This window comes from Rattus norvegicus, chromosome 13 (genome assembly GCF_021556685.1).
Source record: "Rattus norvegicus strain SHRSP/BbbUtx chromosome 13, alternate assembly SHRSP_T2T, whole genome shotgun sequence".
NCBI lineage: Eukaryota > Metazoa > Chordata > Mammalia > Rodentia > Muridae > Rattus > Rattus norvegicus.
In genome coordinates this window covers 54,613,613-54,634,818 of record NC_141546.1, presented here as the reverse complement: position 1 = coordinate 54,634,818, position 21,206 = coordinate 54,613,613, and the positions used below count along the sequence as shown (strand labels likewise).

The following is a 21,206-nucleotide window of genomic DNA, read 5'->3' as shown; positions in this document are numbered from 1 at the left end:
TCTTTCAGTTTGTTTATATAATGGATCACGTTGATGGTTTTCCGTATATTAAACCATCCCTGCATGCCTGGGATGAAGCCTACTTGATCATGGTGGATGATTGTTTTGATGTGCTCTTGAATTCGGTTTGCCAGAATTTTATTGAGTATTTTTGCGTCGATATTCATAAGGGAAATTGGTCTGAAGTTCTCTTTCTTTGTTGTGTCTTTGTGTGGTTTAGGTATAAGAGTAATTGTGGCTTCGTAGAAGGAATTCGGTAGGGCTCCATCTGTTTCAATTTTGTGGAATAGTTTGGATAATATTGGTATGAGGTCTTCTATGAAGGTTTGATAGAATTCTGCACTAAACCCATCTGGACCTGGGCTCTTTTTGGTTGGGAGACCTTTAATGACTGCTTCTATTTCCTTAGGAGTTATGGGGTTGTTTAACTGGTTTATCTGTTCCTGATTTAACTTCGATACCTGGTATCTGTCTAGGAAATTGTCCATTTCCTGAAGATTTTCAAATTTTGTTGAATATAGGTTTTTATAGTAAGATCTGATGATTTTTTGAATTTCCTCCGAATCTGTAGTTATGTCTCCCTTTCATTTCTGATTTTGTTAATTTGGACACACTCTCTGTGTCCTCTCGTTAGTCTGGCTAAGGAAAAAGAATACCCTTGGCAGGGAAGGGAGAGGCAAAGATTAAAACAGAGACTGAAGGAACACCCATTCAGAGCCTGCCCCACAGGTGGCCCATACATATACAGCCACCCAATTAGACAAGATGGATGAAGCAAAGAAGTGCAGACCGACAGGAGCCGGATGTAGATCGCTCCTGAGAGACACAGCCAGAATACAGCAAATATAGAGGCGAATGCCAGCAGCAAACCACTGAACTGAGAATAGGTCCCCTATTGAAGGAATCAGAGAAAGAACTGGAAGAGCTTGAAGGGGCTCGAGACCCCAAAAGTACAACAATGCCAAGCAACCAGAGCTTCCAGGGACTAAGCCACTACCTAAAGACTATACATGGACTGACCCTGGACTCTGACCCCATAGGTAGCAATGAATATCCTAGTAAGAGCACCAGTGGAAGGGGAAGCCCTGGGTCCTGCTAAGACTGAACCCCCAGTGAACTAGTCTATGGGGGGAGGGCGGCAATGGGGGGAGGGTTGGGAGGGGAACACCCATAAGGAAGGGGAGGGGGGAGGGGGATGTTTGCCCGGAAACCGGGAAAGGGAATAACACTCGAAATGTATATAAGAAATACTCAAGTTAATAAAAAAAAAAAAAACAAAAAACAAAAAAAAAAAACAAAAAAAAAAAAAAAGATTATAATTAGTCACATGGAAAAGGACTACCCGTGACAGAGAAAGACAGACAGAGGAGAGCTGGCCCAAATCACAAAAATCTGCTCTCTAAGTGACTTATCCAGTCTTGTAAGACCTAACTTGCTCAGAAAAGGCCAACTGAATCTCCAGAGACCAAACAAATCCAAAAGAATGACAATAATCATTTCATGACATAATCACCTACCACCAGGCTCTGCCTTTTACAGGTGTTTACAGTTACAGGTGACATTTATACTTTTCACGGATGTTTCCATGAACAAAATATTCACATCATAACAAAGGTAATTAAGTGTTGGGGGATGGGGACCGGATAGAAGCTTTCACTGAAGAGATGAGTGATTAGTATACTTACATAGCAGGAAAATGTGGATGCCTCAATCCCACTTGGGAGGGAGAAGAAAGAAATCACAAGCCGGGGGGTGGTGGTGGGGAGAGAGAGAGAGAGAGAGAGAGAGAGAGAGAGAGAGAGAGAGAGAGAGAGAGAGAGAGACCTGGGTGGGAAAGGGGACAGGCAGTGGAAGAGGGGAACATGATCAGGTATTGAGTGGGGGAAAAGGACTGGAGTCATGATGGCTAGCAGAAAGAATGGAAATAGGCAACCTCTGGGAGTAAGAGGTAGGGGGACACTCCTGAATGGACCAGAGACCTGGTAGGTGAGAGACTCTCTGGACTCAAAGGGTGCAACCTTAGATGAAATGCCCTACAATGGGGAGAGAAAACTTGTAGAGCCCACATCCAGTAGAAAGACAGGGCATCAAGTGAGGAATGGGGTTGTCATCCCACAGTCAAAACTCTGACCCAGAATTATTCCTGTTTGAAAGAAGTGCAGGGACAAAAATGGAGAAGAACCTGAGAAAAAGAGGTCTAGAGATAGGCCTAACGTGGGATCCAGCTCAAGAGTAGGCTCCAGGGCCTGACATTATTACTGAGGCTATGGAGTGCTCACACAAAGGGACCTATCAGCACTCCCCTCTAAAAGACCCAAAGAACAGCTGAAAGAGTCAAATGCAGATATTTACACCCAACCAATGGTCAAAAGCTGCTGAGCCCTGTGGTTGAATTAGCGAAAGCCTGGAAGAAGTTGAGGAGGAGGGTGACCTTATAGGAGGACCAGCAGTCTCAATTAACCTGGACCCCTGAGATCTCTCAGAAATTGAACCACCAACCAGGCAGCATACACTAGCTGATCTGAGGTCTCTAAAACATATACAGCAGATATATAAACAAGACTTCTGGGTATAGGCTCAGACAGAGTAGATGCACCTAACCCTCAAGAGACTGGAAGTCTCAGGAAGTTTAGAGATTTGTAATGTAGGTGGGTGGATAGTTGGATGGTAGGGGCGGTCTCTTGGAATCAGGGGATGGGGAGGAGGTATGGGACATGGAACAGTCAGAGGATGGACTAAGAGCGTGAGTGTAAAAAAATATTAAATCAAATTTTTAAAAAATGCCCTAACTGTTCTTTCAACCTGATGAGATAAGCACTGTGTGTGTGTGTGTGTGTGTGTGTGTGTGTGTGTGTGTGTGTGTGTGTGTGTGTGTGTGTTTAGATGCTGGTAGAGAAACCATTACAGAGGACAGAATAAAACAAATTCAGAGGATGAGTGTGATGGTGATGAGTACTGTGTACATCCTATAGTCCGGCAGAGATTACAATGCAGAACAGAAAGAGTGACCCATGACTTCCTCTGGATATAGAGAAAAAAATGCACTAATACTGAACACATGATATCAGATATCTGCTTTTCTGAAATAGTGTCTGTGACTAGTTTCAAAGTGATTTCACTGACCATCTGATTTCTGATGAAATTTCACTAGCATTATTTAAATTAATCCAGGCCCTTTTTTTTGTTTTGGAAAGAACTAGTTGTATATTTGTTTATATAGTTGTATAATAGTTTTAATTGTCCACTGGGAAATATCTAGAATCATTTGGAATGAAAGACTCGATAAGGGATCGTCTAGATCATGTTGGTCTGTGGACACCACTGTAGTATCTTGTGCTAATCACATAATTAATACAAAGACCTGCTCGCTGTAGGTAGCAGCACTTCTATGCAGGTGATCCTGAGGTTTGAGTGCTGATTCCACTCCAAGCCATCAGTGCCCTCTCTTACTGGTTACACATGCGAAATGAACAACTTCTGCAAGCCCTTCCTGCTGTGACCTCCCTGAAATAGTTGAGAACTATATAGAACTATGAACTAAAATAAAACCCCTCTCTCCATTAAATTGCTTTTGTCAGAAGAATTTATTATCCTATAATCAGAAAAGAAGCAAAAAATCACAATTCGTTAATGTTATGTTGATTTAGGTCAAGTAGCCAAGTAAATGTATGATGTGAGTTATAGTGTCTTCCTCCAGATGATATAAGAAATAGTTAGACTCAAAGTTTATGACCTCAATCAATCCCATGGTGAGTAACTAGAAGATGACCCCAAATAGCTATTAAAAGCAGTTTTTATACATTTTAGGGGCACAGGTTACATATTGACCTTTAATTCTATTGGATAGCAACCATCAGTCAGTATAATCTGAGAATTTTGTACTCAAGAATGTTCTTGTGGGTAGAGAATGGAACCTGGTCTAGCCTTGACCCAAGGTGGGTGGGTGGAAGCTTGGTGACAGCTTTTAGGGCCCTTCTAAATTACTAAAAATCAGATTCTTAAGTATCATTAACAGAATGCTAAGGTGATGATTGTAAAAGAACTTTTATTCACTTGATGTAATTGTGAATAAAATTATTGCTTCTGACTGCTATTCCAGGCCTAGTCCTGGAAGCTTCTAGTCTCAATACAATCTAATCTAGAATGTTTCAAGCCTCTGACCCTGCGGCATAGGCTCACCTTTCCTAGCTCTTTCTGAACTCTCTCTCTCTAGCTGGCTCAAACACCTCTCCATAGTGACTGATTCCGTGATTCAGACTGCTCTCTCTCTCTCTCTCTCTCTCTCTCTCTCTCTCTCTCTCTCTCTCTCTCTCTCTCTCCCTTCCTCCCTTGCCTCTTCTTCCTCTTCCTCCCCCTTCCCCTCACCCCCTTCCCTTTTGCTTGGTTTCAAAATATTCAAAATAACTCTAGAAATCTGGAAGGGCCAGCCTCAGCTTGAAGAGGGGTTCTTGAGAGAAGGGTATCTGGGTGTAGTGAAACAAAGGACTCAAAGTCAAATTGTGGGTTAAATCTGGTAGCCTATGTTCTCCTTAACAGGACTTTGCATCTCCTAATCTCTACATGTTCTGCTTGCGACAGCTTTCTCTCTCTATTCTAAAACTCTTTGTGTAGCTATTTGCTTCCAGATCAGAAGTCCAGTCTTTTATTTACATATCAGTTCAGTCATTACCCTAAGTTCCCCTTTGATTATACCATAAGTCAGCATCCCAAGACCAGAGCTCTTTGAATCTTAGAAAGAGACAACAAACACAAGAACAATAAGATAGCTGGGTAGGACCCTGCCCTGAAATTACCATTCATAACAAACCGGGGTCTACAACTAAGCCCCCTTATCCCAGGCTGACCTTGAGCTCAGGAATCTACCAGCCTTTGTAAGCATAAACAAAACAAAAGAAAACAATACAAAATTTAGCTGGGTGAGATCTTGCCCTGTGATCTATCACAACTCCCTAAATCTTTTTATTTCCTTCCCTAATTTCTCTCTGATGGTCTGGATCCTAGTGTAGCTGCCTCTTTTCCTTTTGATCTTTGAAGCTCTTTATATAATTCATAATGTATATTTATATTTTACATAGTTGGGAAATTTTATATAATTTTGAAGTCATGTTTTCAGAGTTCTTTTCTATAGTCTTGAAGATTGTCCTGAAGGAAACAGCATTCTATCATTTTGCTGAAACATTAGACACACCCTTACCTCTTGGATTTGTGGTGTCTCTATATATCATGGAGCCATTAACCTCCACAGAAAGGATGTTCCTCCAATTAGGAGCATGAAAATACATTATTATTCAAATAAGGCATATGGCCACAGCAACCATCAACACTCGGAAGCTCATGCCTTGTTGGCTCTGTTCCTTCAACATTGTACACTCATTTCACTCATATACATCTATTGGCCAGAGTGAACCATAGCTCCAAGAATGTGCAACAGTTACTGAGTGAGCTAAAGCAGGCTGTGACGTAGAGCCTTTCTCCAATCCAATGTAGTTGGTAAAAAAGTGAACACAGGCATGACTTCATCATTTTGGACTGAGAGAGCAATTCATGCCCCATCAGAAGTTACTGTGCTGCTTAGTGACCAATTTCTGCCTAGCTAAACTATCCTACTGTTTTGTCAGGAATTGAGGGTCAAGGTGCAGCAACTGGGAGACAAATCCATGCAAATCAGAGCATCTGTGGTCAGGCCAATATAATATACACAAAACAATTTACTTACTCTTGAACATCATCCACGTCTTGTGATTTATCCTATGATGGTGTTGGATGAATTACAAAGAAACAATTGATTTCAGATTTCAGATGAAATTGCCTTCTGTCTGTGATGCAAAAGGATGTTTAATTAGTTGGCTAAGTCACATCTAGGTTATACAAATTTAGTAATCACTTTCATGGTTATTTTATATAAAGAAGTAAGCAAAGTGTTAGAGAAATTGAAGGATATCAGAGGAGCCTTACTATTTTAATGTTGAAATATTATCTGAAAGTTCAAATAACTATGTTGTAGGGAAGATTTTGTTGATATCTGCTCAGGGCCATGTAGAAGAAATGACAAATGGCTATAGAACTCATGGACAGTAGTTCAAAGTTTACCACAGTCACATGGGTAGGCCTCAGTGTGGTATAGCCTGTGGACAATATCTCCTGATGATTTTATGCTGTTATGGAGTTCTGCTCTGCTGGCTGCCCTAACATTCCTTTTAATCTAAGAATTATATGAAAACATTAAGGGGGCACTATCTCTGGCAATATCTCTGTTTAATCTCTTTCATGCATTCCTGCTGGAGGAAATTAGGTTTAAATCCTCAGAAAGAACTTAGAGACCTAGATTTTCAACAACAGCTAACACTGTTAGAAACCATTTGGAAAAAGAAAATTGTTAGTGAAGCTAGGTGGAGATTTTACTACTGGCTCTAATGTAGGAAATTTTGGGGAACAATTTGAAGTTCAGAAAGGCACACTCTAAATAGTTAAGCTAGGGACCTTTTATGGTCAGGGAGCAAGAACAATGGCAGTACTGGCTGATGTGACTCTCACTGAGGCTGGACTGATGATGATTGATTTCTTATGCCCATTTTCCCCCTCAGCTTCCTGGTATGATTTGTTAAGATAAAAATTGCTGATGAGTAGATATGCATCCTGAGAATTTCAGGTTGTTTTATCTGAATATTGAATACTCCCCTCCCATTTGACTGCCATCTTATTTTTCTCTCCATGCACATCTCTGGATGGAACAGGCTAGAGTCAAAGATTTAGCATTATATGGTTTTTATCCATTTCAGTGACAGCCCAGCTAAAAATGCAATATTGAGCAAAATCTGAAAAAATCTGGAAACATTATAATGCTTACAATGCTTACATCTTAGCAAACTCTTCTTCGAGGCTACAATAAGGGAGTGACACAGTATTGTACTTGCATAAGGACACGCGAATGCACTTTCAGTTAACTAAATTTGCAACAGTGGATCAAGATCTTGAAAAGAAGAAAGAAGTTTTTCCTTAAAAAAAGGTTCTGTGAAAACTGAAAAAAACTACGTAATTATATCCTATATTTTTTTAACCAAACACAAAATTAACTAAAACGTGTTAAAGAATATTTATGTAAACCCAACTGTAAGACTAGCATCAGAAAACAGAGGAAACGCATTAGGACACTAGTGTTTACAAATATATTTGAAATAAACTTCCAACGTCTTTTGGGAGCAACTTTGTTGCCTAGCATAACTAAATAGTAATGTACCATACACTGTGCTTCAAGACAACAAGCTCAGCATATCACATGCTATAATAGCAATAGGATCAGGTTGTGTCCCTGTTGACAAATGGCATGATAATTACACGGACTAATCACTGTTTCATTTGATTTGTGGCCTGCTCCACAGGAGGGATTTCATCGCATGACCATTGCAAAGCTGGTCAAATGCTGTGATTGGAGAGATGATAAGCATTAGATGGGAACAAAATGGTTCTTAAGATTCTTAAAAGATGACATTTAAAGATAAACAAAATTCCTTTCTTCATAACAACAAATTACTGCCTGCCAGTAAGAGAAACTGGCTGAGAAAACTACCTCACTTACACTTTGTTAATCTGTAAAGTTGCTTGGTTACAAATGTACCTGGGTTTGAGGGAACAATTTGTTTTCTGGTTTGGGGGAATAATTTGGGTTTTTTTTTGTTTTGTTTTGTTTTGTTTGTTTTTTTTTTCTTGTACTACATATTGATATTTCTTGTAAAGGTATTGGGAAACACACTGTGTTTTCATAATCGATTGCTAGAAGAAAACTAAAACATCATCACATCCCAATTGTATTTTGCTTGAAAGATTTTGCTGGGATATATAAGCTATACAGGAAAGAATAAAATATAGGTGGCTGGAATACTGCTTCTCAGATCTATCAGCTATGTAGGTATGTGAAAGTTTGAATGGTGTGGCAGAAACATGTTTCTTCCACCCATTCACTGTGTGTATGTATGTACATGTGTAAAGTTTGCCTGAATGCATAGTTGTTGGTGCATCCATCAACTCTGTGTGTGTGTGTATGTGTGTGTGTGTCTGTGTCTGCGTGTGTGTCTGTGTGTGTGTCTGTGTTTGTGTCTGTGTGTGTGTGTGTGTGTGTGTGTGTAAGGTTTGTGTGAATGGTGGCTAAAACATTCTTCCTTCTATCCATCAACTGTGTACATGTATGCACATATGTAAAGCTTGTCTGGGTGTGTGTTGGAGCTTGTTACATCCACCAATTTTGTGTATGCATGCATGCATGCATGTATGTATGTATGTATGTATGTATGTATGTATGTATGTGTGAAATGCTTGAAGCCTGCTTTCTAGAGTTTTGCTCTAAGCATTCTACATGTGAATGTGTATATGTCTGACTGTAGGTGTGTACACATGTATGTGTTTGTATGTTTATGTATATATATTTGTCTATATGAAGTTTTTGGACTCTGCCTTTTGTTTCATCCATTCAGTGTGTGTGTGTGTGTGTGTGTGTGTGTGTGTGTGTGTGTGTGTGTGTGTGTGTGTTTGTGTGTGTGCGCGCATGTGTGTGTTTGTGTGTGTGTATGTGTGCGTGTATGAATTTTGTCTGTTTGCTTCTCTTTCTCACCAACCTCAAAGAATTAAAAGAAGTTTAGTCTTTTCTATTGGCCACAGAGAGTGCAAGCCTCAGTAAATTAAGCTTGGGTCCCTCAGATAAAAGTGTGCTGAGGAACTACTCACTGGCTGCCTTCGGCAGGAGCCCTGGTAAGTATATGGATACCCCTGTCAGTTGCTCTCAACACTGACACTACATCAGCTTCCTGTCTCAGTTTACCCCCCACATGGATGTCAAAGCTGGTCTTTGGCAGGTATCGTTTAATAATGGTTGCAGACTAATTGTTTGTAACAAGTTTATAAATCTTACAAATTCTAATTTAAAATGCTAAAATACTGCCATTGTATGCTGCTTAACTATCTTATTACTAGTTGTTTATATACACGGTACACACACACACACACACACACACACACACACACATACACACACACACAAACCTATACACCATTTTACCAAAATATAAGAAAACAATTACAGAATAATCTCCATGTTCCCAAATAATGTTTTAACTAAATAAAATTGTATCATCAAATGATTGAGGTTTCTGCACTAATAAACTGCCAAAGAAATGACCTTGAACTACAGCATGATACTACTCATCAAATATTTACAAAGAACATATAAAGGTGGGGAACATTAACACTTAAACATATTGCATGCATATTGGCAAATTTGCATAACTTAATAAACCATTATTGTCGAAAATGTGTGGTAAAAATTTTACATTCTAAAAGGATCAAGAAGAAAAGAATTCTGTGGTGAATTTAGATTTTGAATTTGTACCAGGAAATGACGGATCGTTTTTCTAGCTGCAAATTGGATTGCAATTTGTTGCATAGTGCAAGGATAAACCTTGATTTGTCTCAAGAGACAAATGAGACTTGTTCACACCAATTTGGAAGATGTTGGAGCTTCAAAATAAAGAGCTTCCTTCCTTTAGCTGGTAGCAACAAGGCAGTCACATCCACTTTATTTTCCTTAGCAACATGTTTTTCTCTGAATGTCAGTTATTTCACAGATTGTTCTTTGCCAGAAACTTAAAAGTCAATCCGTTAAAACATTCTCATGAGATATTTCTTTCCAAAATATGTCATTTATATCAATCTCAGGACTAGAATTTTGAAATTGTAGAATATTGTCAAGTAGTTACTTTTCTTATACTTTAGGTAAATTTGGGTATCTTATTAAAGAAATTAATAATTTCTTATTCCAATTTTTGATATTTATATTATTTAGCACATATATATATATTTGGAGAGAGAGAAAGATAGAATCTGAGGTTAGTATTTTTGTTTCATTTACAACTTTTGGAACATTAAACTTAATGTCAAAGCCTAGAAATTACATTCAAAATTACCAATGTGAAAACTTCTAGCATAATTTTCAACAGATGCATCTTACAAAATCATCTACATTATAAAATACCTTTTAAAAGATTCACTTACTTTTACTATTTTATGTTTTGTCTTCATATATCTATATGCATCACATGTGTGTCTGGTACCCAGTAGGTAGAATGGGAGAATATGATTAAAGTATATTACATATAAGCACAAAGGTGTCATTAGTATATAATCTGTTAGTGGATAAAATGAATAAGTGCCAATAAATAATATTGATAGTTTCTAACACAAAATATAGACAGGCAAATTTTTGTATTATAATGAACTCACTTAATCTTTCTTAGACCCTCTGAATATCAGTGATACACTGAGCATATGTCAGCAATCTGTAAATTTCAAGAAGATTTTGGAGAATGTATTAAAGTTCATCAGGCCTGCTGTCAGTAGAAGAAACTTTTTCTTATGATTCACACAGATATCCAGACACACACAGACACAGACACAGACACACACACACACACACACACACACACACACACACACACACACACACAGACAAACAGACAGACAGACACACATAGACACACACACACTCACACACACGCACACACTCACACACACGCACACATACATAGTTAAGGGGCATATGATCCCATTCATTCTTCCTTTACCTAGAACATTTAACATTATGTTTATAATGTTAAAACTTGATTTATTTCTGTATTTTGCCCTATGGTGATTTTCTCTAATCGTTTCCCGAGCTAAAGTTCAACTTGTATTTTTGATTTGTTCTTCCTTTATAAGTTTGTGATGTACACATGGTAGATTGTTTCCATTCTTTCATGGTATGTTCTGAGAATTAGCTGACCATAAAATGATTCATGGTGTGTTCCAGGAAATGCTGGACTGTAAACTTACAATATGTAATTTTCCAATGATCATAAAAAGGCTTCCCTGATTTTGTCTTGGCTGGTTTTTCTACTTAAGGACTGAAAGTTTGGTCTAATAGTGAAATAGGGTTTTCCTTTTTGTTTTGTTTTGTTTGGCTTGTGACATATTGTTAGCTCCTTGGTTTTGACACAGCAACATACATTTTTATGTAGCTTTGTGCAGAACTATATATTTATTTGGAGTGTTACTAAATAATGAGTCATATAGATCGTCATTATTATCCTTAAAATGCATAATTATATTTCTACTCATAAAATACAATCCAGGTAGATAAGGATATAGCACAGACTTTAATTATAGGTCCATTTAGTTTTCAAAGTATTATTTACTTTTATCCTAGCATGACCTTAATTTTACCAAATAAAACTGGACAATCTATAGTTTCTTCAAAGGGATATAAGTAGAAGACCTCATGTATGAGAGTGGGAAATATTACTATCATCGAGTGCTCAATCATCCACAGTGTGAGTGCCTTATAAGTCAGGAAATAATTTAACAGGTCTTAGTTCACTTGTTGAGTTTGTACTGTTTGGGTGTCTGATTTTCAATGGTTGGAGTTTGAAATCAGAGCCATGCACAATGACTTTTTCAGAAAATGGCTTTTTGTGCATTAGTTACCATTTAGAGCTGAGTTTGAACAAGGAACTATAGTGTCTTTGGTCTGGAAAGAATAGCATACACCAGGCAGAGCCATGTCCATGCCTCCTTGTTTAAAATTCAATCCAATAGGGCAGGTCTTGCTTCTTCCTCCACCTCTTTTTACTACCGCTAATTGTCCTCAAGTTCCATTTGAATATATTCTTTGTCCTTGAGCTTTTATTAGTGAGATTCTTTAAACGCTTCTGCTAATAAAATTAAGAGCTCTATAGAGTTCTGATTTCTCAGGCATCATATGATGTCTCTGTCCAGATACTCCGTGATTTTTACTTGAGTTTTAACTCTTTAATAGGCAGAGAATAAGAAGATGTGATTATACCTCTTGACAGCATCAGGTCAACAGTGCTTCATTTAAGCATTATCAAGGGAATAACACTCAAAATGTATATAAGAAATACTCAAGTTAATAAAAAGTTTTCAATTTAAGATTTATGCTTCATCATAAATATTACATCAATTTATATATAAAACACTTTTCACATCCAATACTTTATTATAATATTTTATTTTGTATAGACTTAACTGCAATAGTAATAAGGAAAGTTAGTCCAATGACTATGTAGAGTGTGGAATTGCTTTTAAATGCACAGGAAACAAAACAGGAAAATTCGATTTTGTTAAAAAGCTATTCATGTACAGCAAATCTGTTTCAGATTCTGTAAGATGAGGAGAAACAAAAACAATAATTGAATCAGGTCTCAGATTACAGCATGGACTTACAAAATAAATGCAATTGCCTAAAATATTTCTCTTTAGCTCAACAGGAGCAGCATTAGAGTCTTTAGCAGGAATAGCAAACGCCAAACAAAATGCTCCTGCCAAGCAACTGCACAAGTCTTCAAACAATGTACTGGATTCTTTCATTGATTCTACTGGTGGCTTTTTTTTTTTAATTAACTTGAGTATTTTTTTTTATTAACTTGAGTATTTCTTATATACATTTCGAGTGTTATTCCCTTTCCCGTTTTCCGGGCAAACATCCCCCTCCCCCCTCCCCTTCCTTATGGGTGTTCCCCTCCCAACCCTCCCCCCATTGCCGCCCTCCCCCCCATAGTCTAGTTCACTGGGGGTTCAGTCTTAGCAGGACCCAGGGCTTCCCCTTCCACTGGTGCTCTTACTAGGATATTCATTGCTTCCTATGAGGTCAGAGTCCAGGGTCAGTCCATGTATAGTCTTTAGGTAGTGGCTTAGTCCCTGTAAACTCTGGTTGCTTGGCATTGTTGTACATATGGGGTCTCGAGCCCCTTCAAGCTCTTCCAGTTCTTTCTCTGATTCCTTCAACGGGGGACCTATTCTCAGCTCAGTGGTTTGCTGCTGGCATTCGCCTCTGTATTTGCTGTATTCTGGCTGTGTCTCTCAGGAGCGATCTACATCCGGCTCCTGTCGTGAGTATTTCTTATTTACATTTCGAGTGTTATTCCCTTTCCCGGTTTCCAGGCCAACCTCCCCCTAACCCCTCACCCTCCCCTTCTTTATGGGTGTTCCCCTCACAATCCTCCCTCCATTGCCGCCCTCCCCCCAACAATCACATTCACTGGGGGTCCGGTCTTGGCAGGACCAAGGGCTTCCCCTTCCACTGGTGCTCTTACTAGGCTATTCATTGTTCCCTATGAGGTATGAGTCCAGGGTCAGTCCATGTATAGTCTTTAGGTAGTGGCTTAGTCCCTGGAAGCTCTGGTTGGTTGGCGTTGTTGTTCATATGGGGTCTCAAGCCCCTTCAAGCTCTTTCAGTCCTTTCTCTGATTCCTTCTACTTGGGTCCCGTTCTCAGTCCAGTGGCTTGCTGGTGACATTCGCCTATGTATTTGCCATATTGTGGCTCTGTCTCTCAGGAGAGATCTACATCCGGTTCCTGTCAGCCTGCACTTCTTTGCTTCAACCATTTTGCTAGTTTGGTGGCTGTATATGTATGGGCCACAATGTGGGACATGCTCTGAATGTGAGCTCCTTCAGCATCTGTTCTAAACTTTGCCTCTCTATCCCCTACCAAGGGTATTCTTGTTCCCCTTCTAAAGAAGGAGTGAAGCATCCTCATTTTGGTCATCCTTCTTGAGTGCTTTTAGGGTAATTCGAGCATTTGGGCTCATATCCACTTATCAATGAGTGCATACCATGTGTGTTTTTCTGTGATTCGGTTACCTCACTCAGGATGATATTTTCCAGTTCCATCAATTTGCCTATGAATTTCATAAAGTCATTGTTTTTGATAGCTGAGTGGTATTCCATTGTGTAGACCTACCACATTTTCTCTATCCATTCCTCTGTTGAAGGGCACCTCGGTTCTTATCAGCTTCTGGCTACTATAAATAAGGCTGCTATGAACATAGTGAAGCATATGTCTTTGTTATATGTTGGAGCATCTTTTCGGTATATGCCCAAGAGAGGTGTAGCTGGGTCCTTAGGTAGTTCAATGTCCAATTTTCTGAGGAACCTCCAGAATGATTTCCAGAATGGTTGTACCAGTCTGCAATCTTACTAAAAATGGAGGAGTGTTCCTCTTTCTCCACATCCTTGCCAGCATCTGCTGTCCCCTGAATTTTTGATCTTAGCCATTCTGACTGGTGTGAGGTGGAATCTCAGGGTTGTTTTGCTTTGCATTTCCCTTATGACTAAAGATATTGAACATTTCTTTAGGTGCTTCTCAGCCATTCAGCATTCCTCACCTGTGAATTCTTTGTTTAGCTCTGAGCCCCATTTTTTAACAGGGTTATTTGTCTCCCTGCAGTCTAACTTCATGATTTCTTTGTATATTTTGGATATAAGGCCTCTATCAGTTGTAGGATTGATAAAGATCTTTTCCTAATGTATTGGGTACCATTTTGTCCTAACAACAGTGTCTTTTACCTTACACAAAATTTGTAGTTTGATGAGATCCCATTTGTCAATTCTTGATTCTAGAGCATAAGCCATTGGTGTTTTGTTCAGGAAATTCTCCCCAGTGCCCATGTGTTTGAGACTCTTCCCCACATTTTCTTCTATTAGTTTGAGTGTATCTGGTTTGATATGGAGGTCCTTGATCCACTTGGACTTATGCTTTGTACAGGGTGATAAGAATGGTTCGATCTGCATTCTTCTATACGCTGACCTCCAGTTGAACCAACACTATTTCCTGAAAGTGCTATCTTTTTCCATTGGATGATTTTGGCTCCTTTATCAAAAACAAATTGACCATAGGTGTGTGGGTTCATTTCTGGGTCTTCAATTGTATTCCATTGGTCTATCTGCCTGTTTCTGTACCAATACCATGCAGTTTTTTATCACTATTGCTCTGTAATACTGCTTGAGTTCAGGGATAGTGATTTCCCAGGAAGTCCTTTTATTGTTAAGGATAGTTTTAGCTACCCTGGGTTTTTGTTTTTCCAGATGAATTTGCAAATTTTTCTATCTAACTCTATGAAGAATTGGATTGGAATTTTAATGGGGATTGCATTGAATCTGTAGATCGTTTTTGGTAAAGTGTCCATTTTTACTATATTAATCCTGCTAATCAATGAGCATGGGAGATCTTTCTGTCTTCTGAGGTCTTCTTCAAATTCTTTCTTCAGAGGCTTGAAGTTCTTGTCATGCAGATCTTTCACTTGCTTGGTTAAAGTCACAACGAGTTATTTTATATTATTTGGGACTATTATGAAGGATGTCATTTCCCTAATTTCTTTCCTGGCTTGTTTCTCTTTTGTGTAGAGGAAGGCAACTGATTTATTTGAGTTAATTTTATACCCAGCCACTTTACTGAAGGTGTTTATCAGGTTTAGTAGTTCTCTGGTGGAACTTTTGGGATCACTTAAATATACTATCATATCACCTGCAGATAGGAATATTTTGATTTCTTCCTTTCCAATCTTATCCCTTTGATCTCTTTTTGTTGTCTGATTGCTCTGGCTAAGACTTCTAGAACTATATTGAATAATTAAGGAGAGAGTGGACAGCTTTGTCTAGTCCCTAATTTTAGTGGGATTGCTTCAAGCTTCTCTCCATTTAGTTTATTGTTAGCTACTGGTTTGCTGTATATGGCTTTTACTATGTTTACGTATGGGCCTTGAATTCCTGTTCTTCCCAGGACTTTTATCATGAAGGGGTGTTGAATTTTGTCAAATGCTTTCTCACCATCTAATGAAATGATCATGTATTTTTTATTTTCCAGTTTGTTTATATAATGGATTACGTTCATGGTTTTACATATATTAAACCATCCCTGCATACCTGGAATGAAGCCTACTTGATCATGATGGATGATTGTTTTGATGTGTTCTTGAATTCGGTTTGCAAGAATTTTATTGAGTATTTTTTGTTGATATTCATAAGGGAAATTGGTGTGAAGTTCTCTTTCTATGTTGGGTCTTTGTGTGGTTTAGGTATAAGAGTAATTGTAGCTTCATAGAAGGAATTTGGTAGAGCTTTAAGGTAATTTTATGAGTTGCTTTTTTTGATCTATGTACAACTCTAATCAGAACTGTGACTCTATTTTTTCCATGCTCATTTCTAATTTTTCTGTGCTCTGATTTGCTAGCTTTATGTGTGGCTTGAGAGTTTTTTATTTCCTTATTATCTTAGATTCAAACACAAATATTTTCTAGCCTGGCCATTTCTGTTGTGCTGTTGTTTTCTATTGAGCTTGAGTGACCATCACTTTATAGTTGATAATTCAGCCTGGATTTGATGAAATAATGCTGATAATACTGTTTCTGTATTTTGTGAAATCCATAAGTCCAACTTTTTCAATATTATATAAGTGTTATAAATTAATTTCCTTTGATTTAAAAAAGTTTTATCCCATATCCCCCTTCGTTGTGATGATCAAGTAATCTCTCAGGGCCATGGGAAAATGCTGGCATGGAAGAATTACCTTTTAAGGCGACACTTGAGTAATAGCAGATTGGTTAGCAAAGAGAATATGAAGTACTATATATGCAGTATCCACAGCTCCATTGTCAAGATAAAGGATTCTGGGGAAAAGGCTTCAGATGAGTTGAAGGCAGCACTACTGTGGGATCTCATACAAAAGAAAGCAGTCACACATTTGCTGTTGTCTCTGTGCTCACTAGAATTCTGCTCCAAGTTTCTATGGAAAGTTTTTTCTGCGGCATGCTTCATCCACAGCACTTTTCCCAATACTCACCTCACTGTGACAGCTTCTTAGAGCCACTGTGTGCCAACAACTGTACATTCCAAAAGCTCTTGTCCTAAGTATACAACATCTTGAAAAAGCAAAAGCTGCCAGAGCAGTCTGTATCCCACCATGTCACTCTGCTTCAGAAGCCTGTCCTTAAGGGAATAGAGAACTTGCTTTTCTAGGGACTGTCTATGTTCATTAAGATACTCAACATTATGATTAGGTTTATGGGAGACAAAATAAAATTTCAGGGGTCTTAGTGGCCCACTTTCCCATGGTTCTGTTCTCTTTGTATCCCCATGGCTAAGTCTCTGTTCTCATCACACCCCAGGGTTTTTCCAGGTACCATAGCAACAGAAGTGGGGAGAAAGTTGTCTACTATTTGCCTGAAAGAAAAGGCCATTCAATGTTTAAAACCATTTTAATTTTTACTTAGCAAAGATTTTTTCTGAATTTTATATTTGAGCATAATGGGACTTGACACACTGTAAATTTTTTCTCCCTACGTCCTCTTTATCTCTTCCTTCCTACTGTGTATCTCTTTTTCTACCCCTCATTTCCCTTCTGCTTTCCTGCAATATTTATCCACAGGCTGCAGTGTTAAGAAGTAATTTAATTTGTCTCTTTATTTTGGGTTTGAGACATAAAAATGACAAAATACTTCTACATTTCAAAACATAATCTGCCCAAAGTGTATTGAAAGAGTTGAAGGAGCTTGCAACTCCATAAAAACAACAATGCCAACCAACCAGAGCTTCCAGGGACTAAATCACTAACTAAAGACTATACATGGACTGACCTAGGACTCCAACTGCCTAGGTAGCAGAGAATAGACTTGTTGGGGCACCAGGGGAAGGGGAAATCCCTTCGTCCTGCCAATGTTGGACCCCCAGTGCAGGGGAATATGGGGGGGTAGTATGGGGGGTTTATGGGGGAATACTCATATGGGGGAGGGGGAGGGGAGGGAATGGGAGCTTATGGACAGGAAACTGGGAAGGGGAATAACGTTTGAAATGTAAGTAAAGAAATATATCTAATAAAAAATTTAAAAAAGGCATATTCATCATCATCAGAAATAATTTTATTATTTATTTATTTTTAGAGCAATTTAATGAAACTGGTAGCAAAATGTACATAGACAATAAACCAAACCAATCCCCAAAAGGCTACCAGCACAATTACTTCATGTTTTATCTTCATGTGCAAGTGTAATAATTTTAAAAAGGCAACAATTTGTTGAATGTCATTAATAAACATCCTTTATTCTTTAAATAACTGAAAAGACTATAAACTATCCTTGTTATAGCAAGCAATATGAATTCTGTCAAATATTAAATTGGGACTATCATTCATAATCAAAAATAATTATTTTAAAAGTTATGAAACAAAAGTTTTAGTTTTATAGGAAATATAATCATATCCTAGCTTAAAATCCCAGTCTTAACAACTGTCATAGTGCAAAAATACTAAACTTCAGAGATCGTTGGGAAATAGAAGACTTTTAAAATCTGACATTTATTCCTAAAAGAACTGTAATGGAATAAAAAAATTTCAATCCAAAGGCATATTCTACTTGACTACTGATATCAATATATATTCAATGTTTTTACCTATTGAATACATTAGTTCAGTTCTGCTTTCAATTTTATCATCATGTGGTGTCTTTTTCAAATGCATTTCATGTTCATAACATACATATGTTTTCATGTACAATCCGACGTTTCAGGCATGCTCTCACTTCCGATTTTAAGCAACTTGTTCTAGCCATGCTTTTCTGAAGACTAGAGAGAATCTCTCTGTTTGGAGGAATTCTTCATGTTATTCTTATTCCTAATTATGGATAATGACAACTGCTGGTAATAAAACTATATTATATATTCTCTGGTCTAGTTGTAAGGTTGCCCGAAGATTTGATTTTACATTTATCTTTCTATTTTTTTCTTTATAATTATGGTAAGGACATTAGGATTCATTTTTAAAATAATTTATTTTCCCTTTCTATGATCTGCCTCATTATGATAAAAAAGAACAAAACATTCATTTCTTACATGAACTATTTTAGTTTGCATTATAACTCCATGTCAACTTCATGAATAAAGAAACAGATAAAAATTAAAATTTTAATTTTTTAAAATATACCAATATATCTCCAATGGGAACATTTTATGTGATTTGGTAAACTGTATGTTTTTATTCTCTTGTGAATTTTAGCACATTTATGAAGTCAAAAAATAGGGGATAAACTAAAAGTCAGATTATATTAAATTCATCTGTCAATTTCTGAATAATTCATATTAAATTTCAAATATAATAAATATCTATGGTAATGTTTTTCCTTAAAGTGCTAAGAATAGATACATTTTAGTGATTTGACATTAAATCAGACTTTGTGAGTATTTAATATCAAAAACATTTTGAGAGTGCTTAAGGTTTTAAAGTGTCCTTGTGGTCCATAAAACATATAAATATTCTTCTTTCAACTTTAAGTCATTTTCCTAGTGAATTTTACTATATAGCAAAATGAAAAATATTAAAGCTAACAGTAATAGAAGTCATCACTGCTCATGTGATATATACAAGTAATGTTCCAATTCTCACATTCAAATTAGCTGTAAAGATATGTCTGGTTTTCTCTGTTAGGCATTTTTTTTTTAGGAGAACAAAAATATTTTCTCATAAGTACACTTTCCTAGCATAAAATGTGCATTTGATGTAAAGTTACTAAAAAAGCTCAGGTGCTCAATATTCCTTTGTGTTTTAGTTTCTTCTGTAAAATTAATCATGCTATGGATAGCTCAGATTCTAAAGTAAATACAGTAATATGGAAAGACAGAAATGACGTTAAAGATCTACTCTGAAGCAAACTATGATGCCTAGACAGAAGTCAGCCATGTAAGTTAGTGGTTAATCTCCATATAGAGATACGCATTAATTCTTAATGGGCTCAATTTTAAAAACAACAATTTTCAACAATATAATGACATATTTAACTATAAAAAGAAAATGAATCTTCTGTGTTCTTATGATGTACTTAATATAGGTGGATTTTAAAATTTTTATACACTCTTAGTTCTTAAACAACTAAATATCAGATTTTTCATTTCTGCATTTTATAGTTATTTTGAGAATCTCCTCCAATGAAGTTGAAATATTAAGCAGGAAAATGTCAACAAATATCACATTATGTTTCAAAATGATCTGTACTTCAAAGAGAATAGATTTTGTTTTATATAGAAGCAACATGAGAAATTGAATACATTCCAGTCAGCTTCTTTAGACAATCTGCAACATTTTAATGATTTTAAGCAAGATCCCTGCAAGGAATATAATGTCTCTTATTTTCTTTTCATCAGAGTTGTGTTTCCTCCCGAGAATCTTGAACAGCGGCATTGCAGATGCTGTTTTTCCTACTGGGTTCACTGTTCGGAAGGTAGGACAGTGGATCTGGTCGGATCAAATATCTACCCAAGGAAAACAAAGCAAGAAGCTGTATTAGTAAATCAATGCAACATTAATTCAAAGTCTTACTGTATGTAATATCTGTAAGTTATATAAAATAATATTGTGTGGGGCAAGTGGAACCATGACACCAGACAGAAAAGCTGGTGTGGTCCAGCAGATTCAAAATCCCCCAGTAAATCTCATTAACATTTAAATCAGCTGCAAACCATGTTTCCTGTCCTGGAGCACTTGTCCCTGACATCCCACACAGAGGACATCACATCTGGTCACATAGCATAGAAACCCAGAGTTCTCCATGCAAATAAATCTAAGTAGATTCCAAGTGTCTAGTCAATGATCTTTTCTTCCTAGGCATCCTGTCCTGGGAAAGAGTTCACACTGAAGAAGTCATATGTATCCTCATAGACTGAATAAACAGTTTGGACAGGCAGTGTCCCTCACCCCAGTGTTGAGGCGAAATGCAGTCCCACATTATTGTATAAGCAACTGGTGGAGAGACTCACTGTAATTAACCTGCAGTGATTAGATGATAGATGGTAGCGAATCACTCTCTCTTTCCAATTATGATACTTTTAATTGTCCAAAATGCCATAACTTATTTATCCTTTCTGCTTGGTACCATAAGCTGGCTTCTTTCTCTCAAGATCTATAACATAATCATCAGTAAACCAATGATTATTTTTATTGTTCATTTAATTAAGAGCTTGTTGAAGGTGATTTGAAAAATCTCTTATATTTATATATTTAATTACTATTACAGCAAACACTTTGTCAAAATAACATTTGCGGTACTTGTTCATCTAATATTTAAGAAAATAATATTGAAATATGAAAGTTCATTTATATTTCTTTATTATTCTTTATGTTTGTTGGTTTGTTAACACTGTTTGGTCTCATTATCTAGTCATTAATGTTCTGATGCTCTTTAGGTAGGCGAGTGTGGCTTCAAATTATGACGATATTTCTGTCTCTATCTGCAACTGCTGGAGTTACATGTAAGGTAAGAGCTACCACTACCATGAGATTCTTTAAAAATCGTTCTTGATAATTTCTATGAATAAATAAGAAAATGTCATTTCACAAACGCA

General features: G+C 37.2%; 1 protein-coding gene across 3 annotated transcripts in view; it reads right to left on the bottom strand.

Moving 5' to 3' along the window:
• Positions 1-17,715: 17,715 nt before the first annotated feature.
• The window catches only part of Kcnt2 (potassium sodium-activated channel subfamily T member 2), a 402,380-nt gene continuing 398,889 nt past the window's right edge, over positions 17,716-21,206 (bottom strand). For 2 of the 3 annotated variants that reach the window (XM_087580809.1, XM_087580810.1), the window contains one exon: positions 17,716-20,117. In XM_087580809.1, the coding sequence (XP_087436935.1) occupies positions 20,006-20,117 (112 nt within the window). In that variant the 3' untranslated portion in view covers positions 17,716-20,005. 3 annotated transcript variants of the gene reach the window in all.